At 44.9% G+C, this 24429-nt stretch overlaps 2 protein-coding genes across 5 annotated transcripts in view; one reads left to right on the forward strand and one right to left on the reverse strand.

Moving 5' to 3' along the window:
* The window catches only part of Ncbp1 (nuclear cap binding protein subunit 1), a 48276-nt gene extending 45810 nt beyond the window's left edge, over positions 1-2466 (reverse strand). Inside the window, exon 1 of one of the 2 annotated variants that reach the window (XM_041667419.1) lies at positions 1525-2466. In XM_041667419.1, coding sequence (XP_041523353.1) covers positions 1525-1558 — 34 coding nt within the window. In that variant the 5' untranslated portion in view covers positions 1559-2466. The remainder of the gene's footprint in view (positions 1-1524) is intronic. The other variant, XM_041667417.1, reaches the window with a different exon arrangement.
* On the forward strand, positions 1976-24058 carry Tstd2 (thiosulfate sulfurtransferase like domain containing 2). Of its 3 annotated transcripts, none has more exons than XM_041667423.1 (10): positions 1976-2039; positions 4245-4449; positions 10585-10880; positions 13151-13271; positions 15099-15224; positions 16084-16189; positions 19253-19371; positions 19842-20000; positions 20610-20748; positions 23045-24058. In XM_041667423.1, exons 2-10 carry the CDS (start codon positions 4285-4287, stop codon positions 23275-23277), a joined length of 1464 nt encoding a protein of 487 aa, XP_041523357.1. In that variant the 5' UTR covers positions 1976-2039; positions 4245-4284; the 3' UTR covers positions 23278-24058. The 3 variants fall into 3 exon arrangements, with proteins under 3 accessions (XP_041523357.1, XP_041523355.1, XP_041523356.1); XM_041667421.1 differs by having other exon boundaries at positions 1979-2039; positions 4242-4449; XM_041667422.1 differs by having other exon boundaries at positions 2009-2120; positions 4242-4449.
* The last annotated feature ends 371 nt before the right edge of the window (positions 24059-24429 follow it).

Genomic DNA, 24429 nt, shown 5'->3' on the forward strand with positions numbered 1-24429 from the left:
AGCTGCTAGCTGGGGTAAAAAAAGCCAATTATAACCAAAAAGTTATGCAAGCCTCCCAAACCAAAACAAAAGAGGTTTTCTATATATTTATATCCTAATTCTCCAGTTGGTTCTCCAGTAGCCTTTCCCCCTCACTTCAGAGGTAGCCTGGAAGTGAGAAAGAATGGAGAAAAGAAGTGTAAAGTGAGGAGAGAGAAGGGGAAGAGCGAGAGACAAGGCCAAGGACAAATTCTCTCATCCAAAGCTAATTAGTACACTAATCAAATGCACAGCAAAGAAAACCTTTATTTCCTGTGTTCTGTACATGCATCACACAAGAGACCACCATGTTAAAAAAAAAAACAAACCCAAGCACAGACGGTAGTTATGCTGACCGATGTGGCAGAGAACTGACTTGCACTGGTGCATCTGGGCCCTGACAGCCTAGGCTATTCTCTCAGGTACCCCTTAGCAGAAATCTGGGGCTTCACTGTTAAAAATTCTTACAATATGTAATTCTACTTGATGGTCTTAACATTCCAAGAGAGAAAGCTAATCCAATTGCATTGCTTCGGTTTTTTTTTTCTTATGGTGTTGGCATTTATCTGTGTATATTACCTCTGAGACATTAACAGTTGATAAGATAAACACAACGAACTATTGATGAGTACAGTATCTCATAAAAGGCTTAATATTACTCCACATTATAAACTCAGGTTTAAGGAAGTCATGTGACTCTGGCAAGATCACATAGTAAATAGCAGCTGTCGAGTTTTGAACCTAAACCCTTAGGTTCTAATACTCAAACAAGCTCTGCGGACTAGGATGGCCTTGAACTCACAGAGAACCACCTGCCTCAGCCTCCCGAGTGCTGGGATTAAAGGCGCACACCACCACCCTGCTCCAGGGTAGACTTACTGGTCTACTCAGGGTAGTTTTCCTGCACTTTCTTAAACAAAGGAACATGATTAAGGCCAATTCAACGGAACAGCACATGTCTGTTTCTTGGGGTGTTGGGAAGACACAAAATTCTTTCCTTGACATTTAGAACAGGGAAATCAAAGTGGCTGGTGGAGGAGGAGTAGGGCTCAGATTGCAATTCAGCCGACCTCTGTCATAGCTTTGTTCTTTTCCTGTCTTCCCAGGGTCCCTTCCAGGTGCACCCTGGAGGGTTAAAACGGAAACACTGGTCCACTACATCCCCGTCACTAACTGATCCTAAGGGACAGCCCCAGACACACGTGCATTTCCAAGCTCAGCAGTGAATGGTTAAGTCTTACGTGTTGGCGGACACTAGGTCGGGTCTGCCCACGGGGCTCACCAGGCCTTCCTTCCCCGTGACCGAAGGAGCTGGGGCAGCGGGAAGGCCGTCGTTTTCCCGAAGCCACTAGCCACACCCGAGCCGCGCCAGCCACCTCCTTCCCGGGCTCCCAGAACCCTTCCCGGGGAGAAAGGGCTGCCTATCTGTTCCTTAGAGACCCGAGGATCAAAGCAGCCTGGCCTCAGTTCTCAGCCCCCCGCGGCGGCCACGCCGAGGGCACTTACCATCGTTCTCGTAACTATGCCGCCTCCGCGACATGCTGCTGCTCGCGGGTGCGCAGCCGAGCTGAGCTGCAAGTCGCCTGCAACCCCAGAACCGTCGGGCCGCTGCCGGCCGGCCGGTGCGCGGTCAGCGGCGAGGCGCGCGGAGTGTCCGGCGCGCAAGCGCACTCGTTCACGACTCCTGCCGGAAGAGCAAGCGGAGAGGTACCAGGTGGGCTCCGCGGCGAAAGGCCGGCGTCTGCAGGTCCACGCGCGGCCGCCTCCTCCCGCCTTCCACGCTGTGGCCTTCCCGAGGGCGAGCTAAATTATCCCGGCTGGGGCGATCCCGCCACAGCTTTGCACCGGCCCGGCGTTGTTTTCCCGGCGGCCCCTGCGCCGACGGCTTTAGAGACTTCCGGAGCGAGGTGACGTTTTCCCAGGGACTTTCTGCGCACGCGCGCGCCGGGGGCGTGGACTCGAGGGAGGGAAGCCGCGCCAAGTTGGTGAAGGGAGACCCAGGAAAGGCCTAAGACCGGCGGGTATGTGTTCTCACTCTCGCCGCCCGGCCGTAGCTGCCTCGGGAGACTTGGGCGGGCGAGAGGACAAACCGCTCCCCAGCGGTAAGGAAGCCAGGCCGCCCGGCCGAGCCGGCTCCTGGTCGTCTTCCCGCCCACTTCTCCCAGTTGACGGATGAGGACGGTGCAGAGCGATCTAGTTCCAGTTGTTCTTCTGTCACTACGCACGTGTACAGTATGTGGGTGTCCTCTGCCTTGATGTCTTTGTTGGGCACCAAACTGCCTTGCCCACGTCCTTGTCTGGCCGAAACTCTTCCTTCAGTCTTACTGGTTTCAGTAAAAGGACGTTTCTGTCGTTTGCTTAATCCATGAATTTAGGGAGGAGTCATTGGATCCTTCGCTTCCTGTGTAACCCTTTATGCACAGACACTGCCCGCTGTACTTTGAGAGCAAGTCCGTTAATCAAACTTATTGACTACTGTGCTTAAAACTCTTCACGGACTTTAAAAATAGAAATGTTTTATGTCTTTGTACCTGGGTGCGCAGGAGCCTATGGAGACCAGAAGAGGGCATCAGATCTCCTGGAATTGGAGTTTCAGATACTTGTGAGCTGCCATGTGGATGCTGGGTGCTGATGGGGGGGGGGGGGCGAAATCACGGGTCCTCTGCGAGAGTAGTAATCGTTCTTAACCACTGAGCCATCTTTCCGGTCCTACTTTTTTCTATTAAAAAATATCTTTTATCTGTTCATTCATACGTGTCAACAATCCATCTTCATCATATGCCCGCCAACTCTCCGGAAATTTTTATTGCAAACTCCAAACTAAGGCTTCTTGGGTTCTGTCCCCATCGCTGTGTGTGAACCACTACGTTCTTCTGATAAGTCCAGCTTGTTCATAGTTTAGGAATCAAGGCTTATTGTTTCCTTTACGTGATGCTCTCTGCTTCGAAATCTACGTGGCTGACCATCAGGTGCCTACAGAGTTATTTCTCGGACTTTTCAACTCACGCTTCATTTCATTCAACAAGTACTACGTTGTGTTAGGTAGCATTTGTCACCTTCTGTACACAAGGCAGTGTGCGGGCTACTGAATCTACAGGTGAACAGAAGGAAGCCTCATCTCTTTGAGAACTGAAGTCCTCTAAACGACCCGTTCAGAAATGACCACAGGCACTGTAGTCTGACATATAAGTTGGGTTCAGAGAGGCAGGTACAGATTGTCCGAGTAGATTGAGCCTTTGGAAAAGTCCTCCAAGAAGATAGTTAAGCACCAGTAATTCAGGCAAGAAATGCTGGAGCCTTGCACTGGGGTGCTGGTGAATGCAGTTCAAATCGGATTGCTAACTTTAAAAGGAGGGCGAAGCTTAGGGTCTGTTATTCTGGATAGTAGAGGCAAGGGGAGTCTCAAATTCAAGATTACTAGGGGTTCAAAGCCAGTCTGTTCTACACAGCAAGACGTGGTCTCAGAAAAATTAATTTTAAAAATTAGGTGCTGCCAAGATGGCTCAGCAGGGAAGCAAGCACCTGCTGTTGAAGCTGATGACATGAGTTTGGTCCTGGAGCCTGTGTAAATGTGGAAGGAGGGAACTGATCCTGAAAGTTGTCCCCTCTTCTCCGCATCCATGTGTGGTAGTTGTCCTGGCACAAGTAGACATAAAGTAAATAAAATGTAACTAAAAAGAAAACAGCTCATTGGTTACAGTGTATCCATTTCAGTAAGATTTGGCCGCAGTGAGATTTGAGAACAAAAGAAACAAACTGGTGTTGGTTGATTTTGGATGTACATAGTACTGTCCTAGTCACCCTGTGTTTTTTATGTGGTTAGCTTCCTAATTCATGTTTCTTTGACATTCTATAGCCTCAGAAAGCCCTTCCTTCTCCTCTGTGTATAAAAAGACCTGCCTCCTTACTCTTCTTATTTTTCTTTAAAATATTAAATTTAAACCCTGACTTTTTAAAAAAACAATGTATTGGCTTATCTTTCCCACTAGGTTGTGAACTTAAGAGGACAGACTTTTTCCTGTTGCATTTACTGCTCTATTCCCAGTGCGTAGAAGGGAGCTTGGCCAAGAATAGTTGTCACAAAAATACTATTGAGTGAGCAAGTAAATGAATGGCAGCTTGGGTTATGCATCCACTGCTAATTCATATGATTAATTAGCTTCATGTTTGCTTCAACAAGTACTCAAAGAGCTGAGCGTTGCATTTTCTCTCTTATGTCTCAGAAGATACTCGACTGAAAGGAATCTACCCCACTGATCAATCCAGATGCCTTCTTCCACTTCACCAGATGAAGAAGATAGCCTGCAGACCTGTGTTTTAAAGTTTGCTGATCTGGACTTAAAAGAATCAAATCTTATTAGCCCCAGCAGCAGTCTCAAAGCAGAGTTAGATGGCAATCTAAAGAAGAAATACTCATTTGCAAAGAAAAAGGTAAAATTGCTGTCAGTGTTTTCATGATCATGTATATAAGGTTAGTTTCCTCACTTGGCTGTAGAAAGAATTCCAGGAACTCAAAACTGTCGTGTAAGAAGGACAGGTATTAGGGCAGCTGGCATCTGGTGAGGTTGTTGCTGAATGCTGCTGCTATCAGGGAGTTTGGTCTCATCTTGCTAGCTCAGTGCTTTGAAGAAAGGCCAGCCTCACAGGATGCTGCAGGGCTACTAAGAATACTGTGACTAGCCTATAAAGAGGTGGTATTGATGCCCTTCGTCAGCTATGTATCTTATTATTGTTGAAACCATAGACTGAAACCACCTTTTCTTAAAAGCGGGGAACCAGAGGCTCATTGTTAGGGAACTGGCTGGTTAAAGAAGTATAGCTGAGAGCTGACTTTCTCAACTTCAGCCTGTAGTTCTCTTAGGGAGCCTCTTTTTGTCTCTATGTCAGTGAAGAATAAATATCTCTCTAATTTCCCAGCTGCCACCTTCAGTCAGTCTTTTTTGTTATTGTTTTTTTTTTTGTTTTTGTTTTTATTTTTATTTTTCGAGATAGGGTTTCTCTATAGCCTTGGAGCCTGTCCTGGAACTAGCTCTTGTAGACCAGACTGGTCTCGAACTCACAGAGATTTGCCTGCCTCTGCCTCCCGAGTGCTAGGATTAAAGGCATGTGCCACCACCGCCCGGCTCTTCAATCAGTCTTATAATCAGACGTGTCCTGTTCCTGTCCTGACTGCCTGGTCCCAAATAACCAACACAGAGGCTTAATATGACTTATAAATGCCTGGTCCGTAGCTCAGGCTTATTACTAGCTAAGTCTTACCCTTAAATTAACCCATAATTCCTATCTCTGTTTAGCTACATGGCTTGTTACCTTTTCTCAGTACATTCTCATCTTGCTTCTCTGCCTTTGCAGGCAACTCTCTGACTCCATCCTTCCTCTTCCCAGAATTCTCCCAGTCTGGAATCTCTTCCTGCCCAGCTACAGGCTAGTCAGTTTTTTATTAACAATGAGCATAATCCACAGCATAGTCTTATAAAGATTTCCTTGAAAATGAAATTCAGAGGTTACAGAGGTCCTTTACCAGTATTATTTTTTTATTTTTTTATTTTTTTTTTGGTTTTTCGAGACAGGGTTTCTCTGTGGTTTTGGAGCCTGTCCTGGAACTAGCTCTGTAGACCAGGCTGGTCTCGAACTCACAGAGGTCTGCCTGCCTCTGCCTCCCGAGTGCTGGGTACCAGTATTATTTTGCAATAATTTCAAACTTAGAGAAATGTGAGAAGGATTTTATAAATAATGCACATGCTGGCCTTGTCCATTCATCTCAATACAGAAGGCTCACCTGGTTCCACAGAAACTGAGCTGGTTACAGCACCCACTCCCTGGGTTTGGTTGCCACACCTTAGTCCTTCCTTTTTGGCCAATACTGACCTTGAACTCATACCTCCATTTCCAATGATCTGAGTGCCAGGCACCCGGTTACAGGCACACAATACCATATTTCGCTTGGTCTTTAAACTAGAACACTAAATTTTTCTCTCAAGTCATAGCCATGACGTTCTTGAAAATTATAAATAAGAGTTGTTTTGTAGATGGATTCAGTTTGGCTTTGACTCATATTTCCTTCCATGAGATTTAGAGTTTGCTTTCTTTCGGAAGCCGTGTTCATGTCGCACGTTCTCCCAGGTGCTCCACAGTGCTGATGCTCCGTTACCAACTCTGTTCATTTCATTTGGATAGTAGAGGGAACTGTCTGCTAGGTCTCCCATTTCATTCGCCAGTGGTTGGGAAGGAAACCACAGTGCTAACAGTGCCATCTCCTTTTCTTCTGGCCTGCCATGAAAGATCAGCTCTAAGAAACACTAAAAAAGCCCCACCCTGCAGACGGCAGACCCAGTCTACCCAAGAGGAGAGAGGTCCATGAGTGATGTGCTTCACCTCTGACACAGCCCCGTGGCCCATGTAGACGGAGATAGGGAGGCGGGGAGAGAGAATTGATGCCATAGAGTTGTTCACTGGCTTTCAAGTGTGCACCATTGATGGAGGAAGGTCATTGGCTAATAAAGGAACTGCCTTGGCCCATTTTATTGGTTAGAAGATAGGTGGGAGGAGTAAACAGAACAGAACGCTGGGAGGAAGAGGAAGTGAGATCAGACTCCACATCTCTCCTCTCGGGAGCCCTCAGAGAGAGACGCCATGCCCCGCTCCCGGGCAGACACACGCCATGAAGCTCCGACCCAGGGTGGACTAGGCTAGAATCTTCCCGGTAAGACCGATTCTCACAGATTATTAGAGATGGGTTGATCGGGATAACAGAATTAGCTAGTAAGGGCTAGGGCTAAAGGGCCAAGCAGTGTTTAAATGAATACAGTTTGTGTGTTGTTATTTCAGGTAAAGCTAGCCGTGCGGGCGGCTGGGGTGCTGGGGACGCAGCCCCGCCGCCCTCATTTACAACACACCATGGCTTGTGCCCCTCCCCGCAATTATAAAGTTTAAATTTTTTTCAAAAGGAAAACAGATAATACATTAACAGGTCAGGAAAAGTAGGAAAAAAATTCAGCCTTAGTACTAATTAAAAATACACAAAAATAAAGTAGCATTTATCTTGCATTTTAGCAGGGAAGCAATATTTAAAATGTTGACAATAAAAAAAATTAGATACCAATAAGACATAGGCCATTTATATGCTTTCTGGTTGAGAGCATACACTGACCCATGCATATAGCTTCAAACTTGGTCCGATTTGATCTACCCATTTTTTCTCTCTACACCTAAGTGGATAGGTGATGAAAGCGACATAGGTTCATGCTCGTTCTCGGTGCTTCTACCTGCAGGTACTGGGAGCCCCTCAGTGGGTTTCAGTTGATAATTAGTTTAGAGAATTTTGTGTTAAATTTTATTTTTTTGCTTTTTTAAAATTTATTTATTTTATGTATATGAATGTTCTACCTACATGTATATCTTTATGCCAGAAGAGGGCACTAGATCCCACTAGAGATGGTTGTGAGCCACCATGTGGTTCCTGGGAATTGAACTCGGGACCTACCTCTGGAAGAGCAGCCGGTGCTCTTAACAGCTGAACCATCATCTCTCCAGCCCCTTGTGTTGAATTTTTTAACAATGACCATAAATAATGTTTATGAAAACAATGTGATACTCAGCTGTAGATGCCAGGAAGGAAGGAGATGCAAAGAGAAGTCAAGTCTCAACACCATTGCAGTTAGTTTCTGGGGCAGAGGGACAGCTAGACACCAATGCATTCTCTTCTGGTCTTTCCTAGTGTGCCTAAGGTGTCACTGGGGCTATACTGCGTCAGCTGATTCTAGTCAGGAACATTTTTCCATGAAAAGCTTCATACTAAACTTGAAAACTATTTAATGCCCATGGAAAGTAGTACTCCATAATTTATGATTTCCTTTTTTAAAAGGAACACTGTCTGTTACTTGCAGTGTTTTACTGATATATACCTGAAATTCAGCTCCATTCTTCAGAATAGTCCCTAAAATGGGTTAAAACATTTGAATATTTTGAGATTCTTGATGTCTTCATTAGATAATTGGTAGTGTTCTAGAAAGAGAAATATATATTTCCTTCTGGTAGTATATTTTGCTATCTGTTTTATTTTTACCTGTGGCAGAGTCAAGTCATCTTATAGAAGACTTTATGTATAGGTAATAATTATGTAATAGCTGTAATAGGAACTTTACTAGATACCCACAAACTTTTACTACAGTAATATAAATAATACATTAAATGATGCAAGTGTTATAGAGAAAAGTTAGAGAAGTTTAAAGAGATTTCAGCTTGTTCTCTAACTTAGAATGGTCAGAAAAAGTTCTCATCAATAGGTGAGATTTGAAGATGTATAGAATGACAAACCATATGGACACTGGAGGGAGAAGGATCCAGTGTAATACAGAAGCCTGCAGGCTGTGTTTGAGCAAAAGCCAAGAAACTGAAACGGGATGGGGTAGGAGCAGGGGAAGGAGTCAGGTTATTGGGGACTTCCTAGAGGATAGAAAGAGAGCCTCTGGGGAATTTTGAGCAGTGGAATGATATCTGGTCTAGGTTTTTGTTTGAATTTTTGTTTGTTTGTTGTTTCAAGACAGGGTTTTTCTGTGTAACCCTGGCCATCTTAGAACTTGGTCTGTGGACCAGACTGGCCTCAAACTCAGAGATCCGTATGTCACCATGCCTGGCTTGATCTAGATTTTAAAAGAAGCATTTTGACTGAATGGAAAACAAGTGGTGACAGTATGGAAAGAGGGAGGCCAAGAAACTATTATAATAATCCAGGGAAGAGTGATGGTGGCTGGGGTCGGTGGAATGGTAGCCAAGGGAGAAATAGATTTTTGGTGTCTTTGGAAATAGGAGTTGATGGATTAGATGTAGGATGTGGAAGAAAATGTTCTGTTAATGTTTTTTATTTATTTTTGGAGGTAGTCTTACTTTGTAACCTTGGCTGGCCTAGAACTCAGACTCTCCTTGAACTCACAGAGATCCATTTGCCTCTGCTAGGATTAAAGGTGTGCACCACCCTTCGTTTTTGTTACACATGTGTTGATACACTTGCTCCGTGTTCTTCCTCATTAAGTCTTGTAGAAATTTCTAATGTATTAATTGTGGTAGCCAAGGCTCCAGTAACAAATGGCTTCATACCTATAATGGATAGAGCACATTAGGAATTTGGACTTGGGATATGAGGCATCTTCAGTAACACACAGATTGCAAGAATCCAGGCTAATGTTACCTCTGCAGGCCTCAACATATTTCCAAAGTTCCCACTCCAGTAAAGCTGGAAGAGAGAGAGAGAGAGAGAGAGAGACAGACAGACAGAGAGACAGACAGAGAGAGAGAGACAGACAGAGAGAACACAGAGGAGCACACATGGCAGGGTTTTATGGACCAGAAGAGGAGTTGTAATATGCCACTTCCATGAGGAAAGAGTTGTGCGGCCTTAATTGCAAAGGCTAGGAAATCCAGATTCTCAGGAAGGATCTTGATGGATGAGCAGTAAGAAGTTGTTACTTTAGAACAGTCTTGCCTCAGTATTCCTGAGGGATACTTATCTTATTTAGGCTGCAGTTGCCTTAAGTGTATGCTTCAAAGAATGGGCATCTTTTCAATTAGATAAGATTTTGGTGACTTACAAAAGAAGAGCATTCCAGAGACTAAGCTGAGCATAAACTAGGCTGGGGGCAGGGGTGTTGAAATAACACTAAGGAACAGTAAAGAAACTGGTTCATTTGAGCTAAGATTGTAAAAGAAATAGAAAATGATGAGGCTGGAAGCAGGATGGGAAACACTCGGGAGTCATTGTGTCTCTGTTCTGTATTAGACAAGGGCAAATTCTATTATGATGCTTAACATTTATGTAATCCTTTGATTTACTTTTTCCAAGTAGAAATTTGGCACCCCCAGGCTGAATAACTTCCTCACATTTGTTTTCAAAGGCAAGTAGCAGAACCAGTATTTACAACTAAGTGGAAACATTAAAATCGTAATTTTATAAGCATCAAGTAGAGAAATAGCATTTTCTAATGTCAGAAGGGCCTCTGCAGTGACCTTTGGAGTGTTTAAAAGTGGTTCGACAGAGCAGCAGTTCTCCACTTGGGGCCGCATACCAAATATCCTGCATATCAGATATTTACAGTATGATTCATAACACTAGCAAAATTACAGTTATAAAGTAGCAATGTAATCGTTTTATGGTTGGGGTAACCACAACGTGAGGAACTGTATTAAAGGGTCACAGCTTTAGGAAGGTTGAGAACTGCTGTCTTAGAGGAACCAGAGGACTCTCCCATTTCAGAGACCTGTGTGGACAGGGACTCTGGAAGGTAGAGGCAGTAAGGAGTCCAAATTCAGAAGAAGAACATAGATGTTGAATGCACAGGTGTGGAAGACCAGGATACGAAGCCATACCTTACCTTCTCAAAGTCAGTGTATGAGGTTGCTGGAAGCAATACAAGCCCATGTTCTTGCTCTTGGATTTCTTCATAGACTGGCAGGATGCCAAACTAGAACCTCCCTATCCCCATGAAAAGTAACATAAGAGATTGAGTGAAACTTTTGTTACCCCTAGACCTATTAAATAATGAATGATGTTATTTGAAATGTGAATTGCAGGCCTTTGCCCTTCTTGTCAAAACCAAACAAGTTCCAGCACCTTCTTACGAATTTAAAGGAAAGCGGTGGAGATGCTGTCAGCAGCTATTTGTGGACCAGATCAGCATCCACAGACATGTGGCGACACAGCATGCTGAAGAAGTTTACCAGCAGACTGCTTCTATTCTGAAGCAGCTAACTGCAGCATTGCATGCTTCACAGAGTCTTACATCCACAGACAAGAAGAACCCTCCCAGTCAGGAAGTGTCTGCTTGGCTCCCTGATATAAGTCGCTTTAGCCCTGATGAGCTGAGCAGGTAAGTTTTTCATTCTGTATTTTGGTTTGCTTTTAAAATATTTTCCAACCACAATGATATACTACAGTTAACCTACTAAAATGGATAACATTAGAAAGACCAACAACCTTGGCAAATACGGGTGACATGGTGAAGCAACTAAAATGCCCAGTCACTGCTGGTGAGGGTAGAAATGGTCCCACCATTCTAGGAAAGAGTTTGGCAGGTTCTTTTTAAAATTTAGACATTTTCCCAGTGACCCACTCCTGGGTATATAACAAAAATAAAAATGTATGCCCACAAAAGCCTAAACATGAATGTTTGTGGCAGTTTTATTTGTAATAAAAAACTATTGGAAACAGCCTATTATTTTGTCTGATAACTAAAAATAAACTAGTTATATTTTAAAATGATAGGAACTTGAGAAATGATTCACTGGGGAAATGCTTGCCCTGTAAATATGAGGACCTGAATTTGAATCCCAGGATCCTTGTAAAGCCAGGCATGGTAGTGCTTATGGACAATCCTAGTACTCCTACAGCAAAATGGAGGCAGGAACAGGATCACCAAAAGCTCACAGGCCAGCAAGCATCGGGTGCACGCAATAAAGAACAAGAGACTGTCTCAATCAAGGTGGAAGGTGAGGACTGACATCCAAGATTGTCCTCTGACTTCCACATACACATTATGTGCCTGCATTCACACATAAACACATTCATACCATATACACACAAAGATTAAAAAATAAAAATAATTTGAAATAGGAATTGGAATGCAATTGAATTGGAGTTCAGTTGAAATGGAAACAATTGTAAATAGTGATAGCAGGAGCATGAAAGGATGAATGCAGCCATGTTAGAATATGGAGCACTGCCGGACGCCTTTAATCCCAGCACTGGAAGGCAGAGGCTGCCAGATCTCAGCTCAAGGCCAGCCTGATCTACAGAGCGAGTTCCAAGACAGCCAGGGCTGTCACACAGGAAAACAAAAAAATAAAGAGCATTGTGCAGCAAGAGCCGTGGACAGTGGGTGACACAAGGCTGTGTGTGAATGGTTTGTCAAATCTTTATGCCGAGAGGCCAGAAGCCACACAGAAGAGTCTGTGTGTGGCTGCATGAGTGGAGGGCAAAGCCATTCTGTAATGATAGAAAGCTTCTTTCTGAGTGTTTGAATGGGAATGTAAGCTTGAGTTTCATTGTAAGTTATACTTTGATTTAAAATGTCTAAATAAATGGAGTAGGCAAGAATCAACAGATTTGTTTGGTCCATGTACTGATGAATTCAGAACTATACTTCATCATTCATCAAGATGGGAAGGGCTTGGAGAGATGGCTCAGTGGTTAAGAGAACTGACTACTTTTCCATGGAATAAACCTGGTGGCTCACAACTGTCTTTAACTCAAGGGTATCTGATGCCCTCTTCTGGCTTCTGTGGGCACTGTATGCATATGATACACAGACATACATGTAGGCAAAACATCTTATACATAAACATAGTAAATACATAAAATGTTTTTTAAAAGATTATTTGGAGAATGCATTATTCCACATGCTGAATTTTCAGAGTCCAAACTTTTCCTTTGCTTTGAGTTTTTTAAGTCTAGTTTAAAACTATATTATACTCTTCTCTGGTCTCCTAAAGTATTGATATCTTCTTAGTGCTATTGTGTGAACGTGCTGACAGAAAGGCTTGTCTTGTATGGCTAATACTAACTTATCTCAGCTGGGCAATGGTAGTGCATGGAAGGCAGAGGCAGGTGGATCTCTGTGAGTCAGACCAATCTGGTCTACAAAGCAAGTTCCAGGACAGCCAGGGCTGCTACGCAGAGAAACTCTGTCTTGAACCACCCCACCCCCCCAAAAAAAATTTTTTTTAAATAACATGTCTCTTAGGTAAGTGGATTATATAGAAAAATGGAAGTCAAACTTTTTCATCATGAATCAATGGCCAATCATCGTGGCCAGTCAAACCAGATGCTGCCTTCTGATTGAGGATAAGTCACAGTGGACTCATTTCCAGCTTGCCATAAAGGGGTTAATAATATCTGTCTCTTGGGTGTGAGTGGTAAGTGAGGACAGTAAAGCAGATTTGCTTTCTGTAATGTAAGAAGTAAGTCCTATGCAGACCCTCTCCTATGTAGAGAAAATATGAAAGAGAATGTTAGGAGAATAATAACAACACAGGTATGAGTTGTTCCATCTTTGCCTTCTCCCATTTCTGCATAGATTTACTGGGAACTGTGACCTCCTTGTGACTCAGGTGCTCTTGCCCTCTGACTTTCTTTTTGTAGTGACCAGAGCAACGAGGATGGGGAGGTACTCCTGTATTACTGCTACTGTGACTTGGAGGACCCCCACTGGGTTTGTGCCTGGCAGACAGCTCTATGCCAGCACCTGCACCTCACAGGCAAGGTAAGCCCTGCTACACATGTACCCTGCTGCATACATACACTGCACAGCCTTATCCTGTGCCCTTAACTCTGGACTGCAGGAGCTGTGCTTTTTGTGGTAGTTTTCACTCCCAATTCTCAGAATAAGGGAAATCCTGCTTGGCATTCTAGTGAAGTATTAAACAGCTGTTAATATGTTATTTTATAGACCAGGAGTCAGTCAACTACACCTAAAGGGTCATATAGTAAATATTTTGGGCTTTGTTTAAAAAAAAAAAAAAAACCTTACTCATTTGATGTGGGATTCCCTTCTTTATTTGTGTTGCTTTTATTGGTTAAATGAATAAAGAATCTGCCTTGGCCTGTGATAGGGTAGAGTAGAGCTAGATGGGAGTAGGGGAGAGGGAGGGTGACGTGACAATGACTGAATGCTGGGAGAAAGAAGAAGGAGTTAGGAACACCATGTAGCTGCCAGAGAGAAATGATGGGAGCTGTCAGCTAGAGCCTTGCCGGTAGACCACAACCCTCATGGTCAAATATAAAATAGGAAATGGGTTAATTCTAGATGCAAGAGCTAGCTAGCAATATGCTTAAGCTATTGGCCAAACAGTATTGCAAATAATAAAGTTTCTGTGTGATTATTTCGGAAGTCTGAGCAGCCAGGAAACGAACAAGTTGCCTCCTACAACACTCATTACTGTTGTAGATTGAAAACATTCATGCGTGGTACTTAAAGGAGTAGATATGGCTGTGTTCTGATACATCTGTATGCTGACAGTTTGCTGATAGCTGAGACAGAGAGATGTCTGTACTCAAAAGCCTCCGCATGTAGGATTGATTTCGAAGTATAGCATCGATTTTCCTAGAATCGGGTCTTTCAGCACCTCAGGTACTGGCATTTGTACCTCCTTCTCTTTATAAGGCCTCTCCTCCTGGACACGCCTTATGCCCTCTCAGAGTGCTGCTCCAGTGCTGTTTCCTCAGAAGTACAATGGAAATTGTCCTCACAACTCTCTGCCTGTGCGCCTGCTCAGAGACTATCACAGCCTGACAGTGGAACCTGTCTCACTCACAGCACAAGGCCTCATGGGGCCAGCAGCTTTATCTCAGTTGATGTAGTCTTAGTGCTGGTGCAAGCACATACCGGGTACTCTGTAAGGACTGGAGACTGTCGAATAAAGGGAAGACTGCATGTTCCTAGCATATCCACGAGTGTGTATGTGTGTATGTGTGTGTAAAGATGAGAGGAAGCATATTCCCAGATGGTAATAATTCATCTCTGCATGAGAGGACAGCATTTATTTTTGCAAAATGCTGTTTGTGATCTATTCTCCATGTATATGTCTATTAAATAATTTTCAAAATTTAAGTCAGAAGTAAGTGAAGTAGAAACCTTTTGAGGTTCTTCCACGCCCCAGTTATTAATAAACTGATTGGTCAGTGACATTTTCCACACCCGTGTTTGACAAGTACTGGTACTGCTCGCCCCGCTCAGTTCCTCACCACACCCTGGCCTGCAATAATCCCCGACTCCATTTACTTCTCTTCTGCCACCCTAGACCAAGCTGCCACTCTGTCTTGTCTTGTCCATGTGGTAACTTCCAGACAAGCCTCCAGCCCCCAGTCCACCCTCCATTTAATCTGCTTTCCACACAGAATAGTCTTGTTAGAGCAGCTCCAGCAGCACCAGGTGGGCCAGGCCCGCTCCTTCACAGCTTAGCTACCATAGTGCTGGGCCTTTGGCCTTACTCACTCTCCACACTCCAGTGTGTCCTTCAGTTTCCTGGGACCCACCAAAATTTGTTTTGGTTGCCTTTTTTGCACCCTTCTCCCACTGTCTGTGTCTCAGATTCGGATCGCTACTGAAGGAATCAATGGAACTGTTGGAGGAAGTAAAGTGGCCACCAGACTCTACGTGGAGGTCATGCTTTCCTGCCCGTTGTTTAAGGATTACCTGTGTGAGGAAGATTTTAAGGTAAGAGAAAAAGAAAGTGAACTAAAGCTAGAGCAGTCTGCTTTTGTGGGCCATTGAAGGGTGCGCACAGAGCAGGACAAATGCCTTCCTTTCCCTTTGAGTTCCAAGCCAGTGCAGTAAAACAAGCGTGCTTGTCACTGTTTCCATCTAGTGACTGTGTCACCTTGGATCAGTCAGTACCCTTCCTAGACCCTAGTCTCCCTTCCTAGAAGGATGTTACAGTTAAACAAGCTGTTTTTACTGGAGAGACTGTTTTCTCAGATCTCTGTGAGGTACTGATGTTGGAGTCCCCTCTGTATGCTGTGATTAACGTTAATGAATAAAGAAACTGCCTTGGCCTGTTATAGAGCAGAATGTAGTTACGCAGAGGGGACTATGGTTTTAGGAAACCTGAAAAGAAAGTTGACACCACATGAGAATAAAGTTGTGGTTCTTTCAGCAAAGGTGCTATGTCTAAGAACTTTATGCTTCATCACAGTACGTAGTAAGCTGGCGAGAGCACTTCACTAATTCTTATGCTGATCACAGCAAGACACTAGCTGTCATTGCTCCAGAGCAAAAGCTGCCTGCTGTGTGATCACATGTGAATGGCTCAGTGGTGCCGAGTTACATGTACATAGCCATACAAACACAATGTTCCTGCATGTGGAAATGTCACAGTAAGCATTTATTAACGTTGAATCATTTGGAACATTCTGGACCACAGCTTTATCTCCATTGACAGTTCCTTTTTTCTCCTAATTTGAGGTTTAAAACTTCAACTATCACACTCTTAAAACAGACCATAATTCTTACATTTGGCACTTGTCTTTGACTGGCAGTGGGGGAAGTAAACTCTGTCTTATTTCTCCTTGGCTAGAGCAGCAAAGGAGGAGCTCACTGCTTCCCGGAATTGCGAGTTGGTGTGTTTGAAGAGATCGTGCCTATGGGGATCAGCCCCAGCCAGGTCTCCTACAAGAATCCCGGTATGCTTATGTTTTAAAGAACTGTGCTTTCTGTCATAGACAAACTAGAAAGACACTGACCAGCAGAAACTGTAGTCAGTCTTCTATTTAAAATAGCCGTAGGGTGGCTAACTCTGCCTATCCAGGACTTAAACAGGCGTCTGTGGTGCTTATGGTAACTAAAGGCTCACTTTAGACCCACCAGCACATTTTTCTTGGTGATAGTTTGGCAAGAAGTTGTTTCCCCTTTCCAGAGAGAGCAATTTGAAAGCCGTGTGGTTATTACCTACAAATAGTTCATCAGCAAAAACAGCACATGGGCTTTTACCATGGTAAGCAAATAGCTTTCAGAACCAAAGCATTGTTCTTGAACATTCGACCCCTGCTTCCCTATGCTTGCTATAGATTACTGAAAAGCATTTGTGTGGTGGGGATTTTTGGTTTTGTTTTACTTTTTACCATGAAAATTTCCAAACATTAACCAGAGTAGGGGAAATAATAGAATGAACTTCCATATACTCACTCAGCAGCCTCAGCAGCTACACATCCATGGCAATCTGTCCTCTGACCCCTCCCTTTCTCTCACCCCAGGTCACTTTAAAGAGAACCTCCGTGCTATATTATTTCACTCCTAAATGCTTCAGTAGATACCTCTAAAAGATTAACAGTTAAGTTTTACTAGTAACCATGTCTAAAACATCTTAGCAGTAATTACTTAATGAATATCTTGTCAGTGAATTCCCAGTTGTGTCATGATTAAGTTTCTATTAGGATTAAATAAGAGGAGCTAAGATGGGTCACTGGGTAAAGCACTTGTCACTCAAGAGTGGGGACCCAAGCTCTGGTCCCCAGAACCCATGTAAAGCTGGTCCAGTGATGCACATCTACAGTCTCCTGCTGTGAGATGGGAAGCAGACACAGGAGACTGAGGCTCAGGCCAGCAGGCACACAGATGGAAGGAGAACTCTGATGCCTGAACTCGTCCTCTGACCTCCACACAAACAGAAAACAGATTGAAGTAAGATCTCTTCAACAGCAAAAAAAAGTCTCTAAGTTTATATATTCAGCTCTACAGATTGTCATAGTCACTTGTTTTGTAGAGTCTCTCAGAATCTGGATAGTGTTAACTGTATCCCACGGGGTAGTCCTCAGCTGGCTGTATCTCCTGGAGATACACTCATATATGTGTGTGAGTGTGTGCATGGGCTTGCAGGCTGCAATGAGCATGTGGCAGTCAGAGGATAAGTCATGAGACTGGAGGCAAGTTCCTTTACCTGAGCCATCTTGCTTACCCTGCAGGTTGGTTTTGAAGGCACTCACTCTTATGTCTGTAGAGTTCCTCAGTCTTGGAATAGTACTAACTCTATCCCGATAGGGTGGTCCTCTGCTCAATGATCTCCCTAGATTGCTATTTAAAGTGAGAGCTGTGCTGTTTTGTAGAAATATAGGAGCCCCATTACATTAGTTTTCAGCTTCTAGTGTAAGTAGAAATAGGTGAAATGAGCAAACAGAACTTGTCCAGTGCATGTCAGTATGTACTGAATAGAAAACTATTAGTGAGTTTGTTTACTTTTTCCATACTAAGTCCCTGAGATACAGTGTGTATGTCATACTTACGGTCACTTTCCTCAGAGTACACTCAGGTATCTGTCAGCCACACTGATTAGTGACATCTGTGTTTGACAGCTCTGTGTCAGAGCCTTGATCATCAGGCTTAGTCCCTTTCTTTCCTTCCACTCTCACATGACTGCTTCCTAGGTAGTATTGCTTTCTCTCAAAGAACAAAGGGCCGTCTGCCTCTCAGGTATTCATTTTTAATAGGTAAATATCAAAAAGAAGGCCAAGAGTTAAGTTAAAGGGAAATGGGGTGAGATACAAGCATCTTAGAATAGGCTCATGCACAAAGAGATAGGACCCAGGTAGGGATGTCTCTGTTTGGTGTCCCCATCTTAGCAGGAGGCAGGATGACAGCAGCTCTCCTTGGTGTGGCAGAACACTGCTTGGGAGCTGAGGGGAGACTGGCCTGGGCTGCCTTCAGCTCAAGCAGGTAGTTTAAAGGGACCTCTCGTCAACATGTCCATCTGGGTCCCTTTCTGTTTGGACCCTCTCTGCCAGAAGAGCAGCAGTAGTAACAGCAGAAGCAGGGAACACATTTGGCTCCTGAAACTCCCTGCCGGGAGAAGGCAAAGAGAATTTCCATGATTCTCATCACAGTTCTGAACCTCATTTTTGACATCATTGTTTTGGGACCCATGCAATTATGTGATGCTACCTGAGTAGCATCAGACCTGGTTACATTCTATAGTTTTAGCTTCGAGAGTTAGAAAACGAGACTGTGATCTCCAGGTTTGGAGAGTTATCGAGCGGTTGTTGGGATTCATGCCCAGTAGAGTCAGGCTCCGATGCTCACAATTGGTAAGATGCTGGGATTTCTGTCCTGAGGGTCTGGAGACAAAGCTCACAGACTAGAGTTCCTTCTCCACCCTTGTCTCTCCTGATGTATGGCTTCTCTTTTCCTCTCACTTCCTTTCCACCCACCTTTTTCCCTTTTGCGTGTACACAAATTTAGATACATTCTTCTTACCTATTATCAAGCACACGCAAGCTCAAACTTTCCATAACATCATGCTCTCAACTACCTTAGTCTAAGCCGAGGTTCTAGCCTTGAATTTGGGGTCAACCTTGTTACTTGACAGTTTGTAGACTGTAGTGAATCCTGAATGTATTGAAGCTCCCTTGTGGACACTGACAGTAGGACACTGTCCATTTCCTGACTCACTAGTGACCACAACCGCACATACCAGAACAGCATTCCAAATAAATCCCCAAGCATGTGGTTTAAGAAAACCTTATTTCTTATTTCTGAACTGTTAGAGCTCTGTAATCTCAGGTTAGAGCAAGGAGATGGCGATGCCTGGGACTGGGACATTTTATCCTGATGGTCAGATAGTGTCATCCGTTTCCATGGTAATTGATGAAAGGAGGGTTAGGTGGGAAGTAGCTGAGTCAGCGCTTCAGTCAGGTCAGGACAGTTGTGATTAGATTTCCCTGTTGTTTTAATGTAATTGTTTGGCTTGATTTTAGGAATCCATTTATCCCCTGGTGAATTTCATAAAGAAATAGAAAAGTTTTTATCGCAGGCAAATCAGGAACAGGGTGATACTATCCTACTGGACTGCAGAAACTTCTATGAAAGCAAAATAGTAAGTAAGAGCCAGAACTGAGTGGCATGAAAGGGTGGGTGTGCCTTGCACAGCACAGTGTATGTCCCGTGTGGAACCTTTAGCCACATCAGTCTCCTTCCTGTACCAGCAGCATCAGGGAGAACGTAAGTCCTAAACTCCAAGTCTGTTGAGAAAGTCTAAGTCTGTTAAAGAAATCTTGGCATATAAAGTGATTTTGTTTACCATGAACCTCCCGTTGGCATGTGCTACTGACCTTGTAAAAGCTGCCACTGTAACCTAGACCATTCCCCTGAGGGATCTGTAAGAAGGGAACCCACAACCCCAGTCCTGTGTCTAGTTCCAGATCTTGAGGTTAAAGGGTAAGAGTGTGGGATGCAAACCTCGGGTAGCAAATGCTTGTTGCTGTTGCAAAGATGGGGATTGTTATACAGACTGAGTTCCCAGCAGGTACATTTTTCTAATCATTTCCTTCTGTCCCTATGTTGTAGGGACGATTCCAGGGCTGCTTAGCACCAGACATCAGGAAATTCAGTTACTTCCCTAGCTACGTTGACAAAAACCTTGACATTTTCAGGCAGAAGAGGGTGCTGATGTACTGCACTGGGGGCATCCGCTGCGAGCGGGGTTCTGCATACCTCAGAGCCAAGGTGAGCCTCTGCAGGCCCAGCACATGGGTGAGCCAGCTCCACCATCACCGGCCTGTTATGGAGCCTCCCACCCTCACTCCCACCCCTTCACCCCCTGCTCAGCCCCTCCTCCCCTAGCCGGCTGAAGGATTTACTTTCCTGGCACAGCTCCAGCATGGGGTTTGTAAATCTAAATCCGAGCTTCTTAAGTCTCCAGCACTTAGTGGTCTTGAAGACTCATTAAGTACAGAAGAGCAAGCTTAGCTGAGTGGCTCCCCTTTCTTAATCCGTGTGCCTGATCCCAAGAAGAGCAAATTCAGTAACATTACATGTCCCAACAGATGCCCTCCTATATTTAGGGGTAGCAAAAATAGTTAGGCTTCCCAGGATCTTAGAAGGTGAAGGGCCCAACTGCTGTCATCACCCATCTCCCCAGAAGGCAAGGTCTGGCCAGGTGGTTCTTTGACCCTTTGGTCAGCATTTTCCACACTCTCGGGAGGCCATGGGGAGCCCCTGACTGATGGGCACAGGCAGTGTGGCTGCACTGCTTGGGCACTCACCACCATAGAGCTGCTTCCAAGTCCCTTTGTTTCTTTCAACATCTTGATATATTTTTTTGTCTATATCCAGGGAGTGTGTAAGGAAGTGTTTCAGCTCAAGGGTGGCATCCACAAATACCTGGAAGAATTTCCTGATGGGTTTTACAAAGGGAAGCTGTTTGTTTTTGATGAGCGGTTTGCCCTGGCCTACAACAGTTCTGTGGTATCAGGTAAGTCAGCCCAGGTCCAGAGCCTACATTGTGTCAGGTCAGAATCATTCACCATTCTACACCCGCTGCTCAGAGAAGGCTGCCAGGACCTGAACATGACATGGAGAAGTGGAGGTCACTGTGCCACCCCTTTGTTTCCCAGCAGCTGGAGATGCAGGAATTAAACAGGCATCAGATGGTCCTGGCCATGCTGTATACTGAGTAGGCAAGTCCTTTAAAGTGCAGGCAGTGGACAGGTTGTACCAGACGTCCTAGGTCTTTGTCGCCATAGAATTCATAATACTGCCACATCCTTCTGCTGCTGCTGCTGCTGCTGCTGCCATAAGGAACTTAGCATGGCGTTATACTCACCGCAGTCTCCCACTGGACGTAGTCAGGCCTCCCACTAACTCTTTATTTAATGTTACAGGTAACTCAGCTCTTGTTGTATCACACAGTCTGAAAACTGTTTTGCTATTTCAGTCATTACCAGGCTGCCAAGTAAACCCAGGGCAGAAGAGTAAGAATTAGATGCTGTGGACGCAAGTGCACACTAGGGGGTTTGTTTAGAGGCCCTAAGGAGAGCACAGCAGCTGGCCAGAGACTTGTCCTCTTTCGTATGGGGAAAGTCATCCTCATCAGCTGAGCTGCAGCATGAGCAGGGACACATGGAGCCATGAGGGAGGACGGGGACACCTGCTTAGGCAGCCAGATCAGCCAAATCAACCCTGGCAATCAGTGGGGTGACAGATGCCACAGTCAGATGCCCTCGTGTCCCCAAGTGCGCATTTGAGGGAAGGTGAGAATGGAAGAGCAGGAGCAGGCCGTGCGGTGGCTGCTGCACTGGTTATAGTTGGCCTGCAGTGCTGGGCCCACACAGAAGGGAGGAGAAGGAGAGGCAGTCCTCCAGAAGGCGAGTTGCCCTGAGTACTGCAGTTCAGTAGTATCTGGATGAAAAGTCCTAGGCAGACAACCTTCATGGCTCCTACAGTTTCTAAAACACTTGTGAACACAGGCCTCTTAGATAGTAAGATTCGTCTTCTCTCCTTCCTTTCTGGTCTTTGTAAAAAAAATTACATTTACTTACGTGCTCATGTACATTCTTTTTTTTTTTTTTTTTTTTTTTTTTTTTTTTTTTTTAAAGATTTATTTATTTATTTATTATGTATACAGTATTGTCAGTATCCTGTTTGAATGTGTGCCTGCAGGCCAGAAGAGGGCACCAGATTTCCTTGCGGATGGTTGTGAACCACCATGTGGTTGCTGGGAATTGAACTCAGGACCTTTGGAAGAGCAGGCAGTGCTCTTAACCACTGAGCCATTTCTCCAGCCCCGCTCATGTACATTCTACAACACACATGTGGAGGTCAGAGGACAACTTACAGGAATTGGTTCTCTCCTTCCACCATGTAGATCATGGGGATGGAACTCGGGCTATCTATCATTCTTGGTAGCAATTGTTTTATCCACTGAGCCATCTTACCTGTCTACCTTTCTGATCTCTTTACTCATTATGGTGGTCTAATATTTGTCTTATTTTAAACCTCAAATAGTAAGTAAAAAGCAAATGAGGGATTTTATAGAAGAAATACCTGCAGGACTTGAATATCTGCATGTGACTTTGAATGTAAGAAAAAGCCCAAAGGTAGCATAGCCAAGCAAGGGGAACTGTGGTATTTTGGAAGATAAGCTGGCCAGGAAACATAGGCTGAAAAGGAAGATAAGGTGCAGTTGGGGAGTCAGGTGGTAGCCTGGGGTAGAGAGCTCTGCATTCTACAAGGTGGATGAGATGTGGGGTCATCTGTATTCAGGTGTGCGGTCCCCCTGGGCAGGGAGGTTATATGGGGAGAGCCTGTGTAACGTGGGTAATAAGGTGTTTCAGAAGTGCTCATGAGAAAGAGATGAACCTGTTTTCCGGATGGGAAAAAGGACAATGGATGGGTGAAGGCAAGTCAGAACAGTTTCCAGAAGCCTCTCCACACCCACCCCTCCCCCAGCAGAGGCTTTTCTCTTTCCTAGAAGATAGGAGTGCTATTTCCTTTTGATCTGTTTGTTTCTGTTCTGAGACAGGGCCTCACTGTGCATGTAGCCCAGGCCAGCCTTGAACTTGCAATCTTCCTGTCTCAGCCTCCCAAGGTGATAGTTGCTGCCACCCTGCTTGACTTGGAAACATTCCCTTGGACCAAAAGAGTAGTGAACTTAGGGTTATATTTGGGAACTGGATAAGCACCTCTGTGTGTGAGAGACAGAAAGACAGAGGGGGTGTGTGGAGAGGCAGTGGAGCGGGGAAAGACTAATAAAACTCTTTCTTCCCTAGAATGTTCATACTGTGGAGTCCCGTGGGACCAATATAGACTCTGTTCTACTCCGCAATGCCGCCAGCTCGTTTTAACCTGCTCTGCCTGTCAAGGACAAGGATTCACAGCCTGTTGCATCATGTGCCAAGACAAAGGGGGCAAACAGGCTTCGGGCCCTGCCCAGGACAGTTTTAAAGAAGAATGTGAGTGTACAGCCCGGAGACCACGCATCCCACAGGAGCAACCTGCATGACACCCTGTGAGCCTGGAGCCAGGGCCTGACGCTGGTGAAGCTGTGTGGCATCTTCAGCATTCCCTAAGCTTCACAGTGCAGGCTTCAGTGTCCATGCGTAGATTGTCAAGGCTGTAGAAACAAATCGGGAACTTTCATGTGGTCAGATGGCCTCAAGCAAAGGGGACAGGGAGTCCAGTGTTAGCTACCTAACCTGCTTGTTTTGATTCGGAATATGCTAGAGCCTGGAAAAGAGGTGATCCGTGTGGGATCCCAAGGACGTTAAGGGAAAGAGCCTTGAGCTCGGCTGCGCCATGTCTTCTCTGCCATGCAGCCAGGTAGTAGACATTGCTCTTGTCAGCAAACCTTTTTGCTTTGGCAGCAAAAGCAGAGAAGCTGAGCCCAGGGTGTGGACTCTTAAACCAGGTCAGCTGCAACCTTTCACTGCGTCAGTCTCTTCGCTAACTGCCCGAAGAGATCTGTAATCTGTAGCATTGGCCACTTCCTGCTTTGAAGACTTTACTGAATCAACCTGACCCATTCCTTTACATATGATCATGGCACTACTGAGTAGTTGGCCAGAGACCATGTGGCCTTCAGAGTCTAAAGTATTTGCACTCTGTCCCTTCACAGAAAATGCCAGCTCTCAGTTCACGCTGACAGCTCATCTGACAGAGGCAGTCTTAAAGAAGTGGCCTACATTTTTATAGATTTGGTTTCTTTGAAAGATGTCCCCCTAACAGCCCTGCGTTACCCAGCATCCCCTCTTAGCTTCTGAGTGTTCTCCTTGGGGATCCAGATGAGCAGCAGCAGCGTGCTTTAGGACATCTGGGACACAAGATGCTTGCTTAGTGAGGTCCTTCAGCATAGCAGCTCTCTAGCCTTCCGACCTTTGGGCTCATGTCCCCATCATACGGGTTTTAAGAAGCACACACAGCCACAAATAGACCAATGGCTTTAATATTATGTTGCAGTCTCCAGTGGTGCAGAATGCAGCTGCAGTTGTGTCTCAAGGAGAAGCCGAGTGGGGCTGGCCGTCCCTGCAGCTTGCTGCCACTCCTGGGCCCATGTGCAGCCTCACTAGACACTGTTAGTGGTGAGGCCCTGGCGTCACCTCTAGTTACCCTGTACTGTCCACAGCATTACAGTTCAGTGTGCAGGACTTTTCCTTGT

This window comes from Microtus oregoni, unplaced genomic scaffold, assembly GCF_018167655.1.
Source record: "Microtus oregoni isolate MIOR12 unplaced genomic scaffold, Mior012 000017F_ref0000208, whole genome shotgun sequence".
NCBI lineage: Eukaryota > Metazoa > Chordata > Mammalia > Rodentia > Cricetidae > Microtus > Microtus oregoni.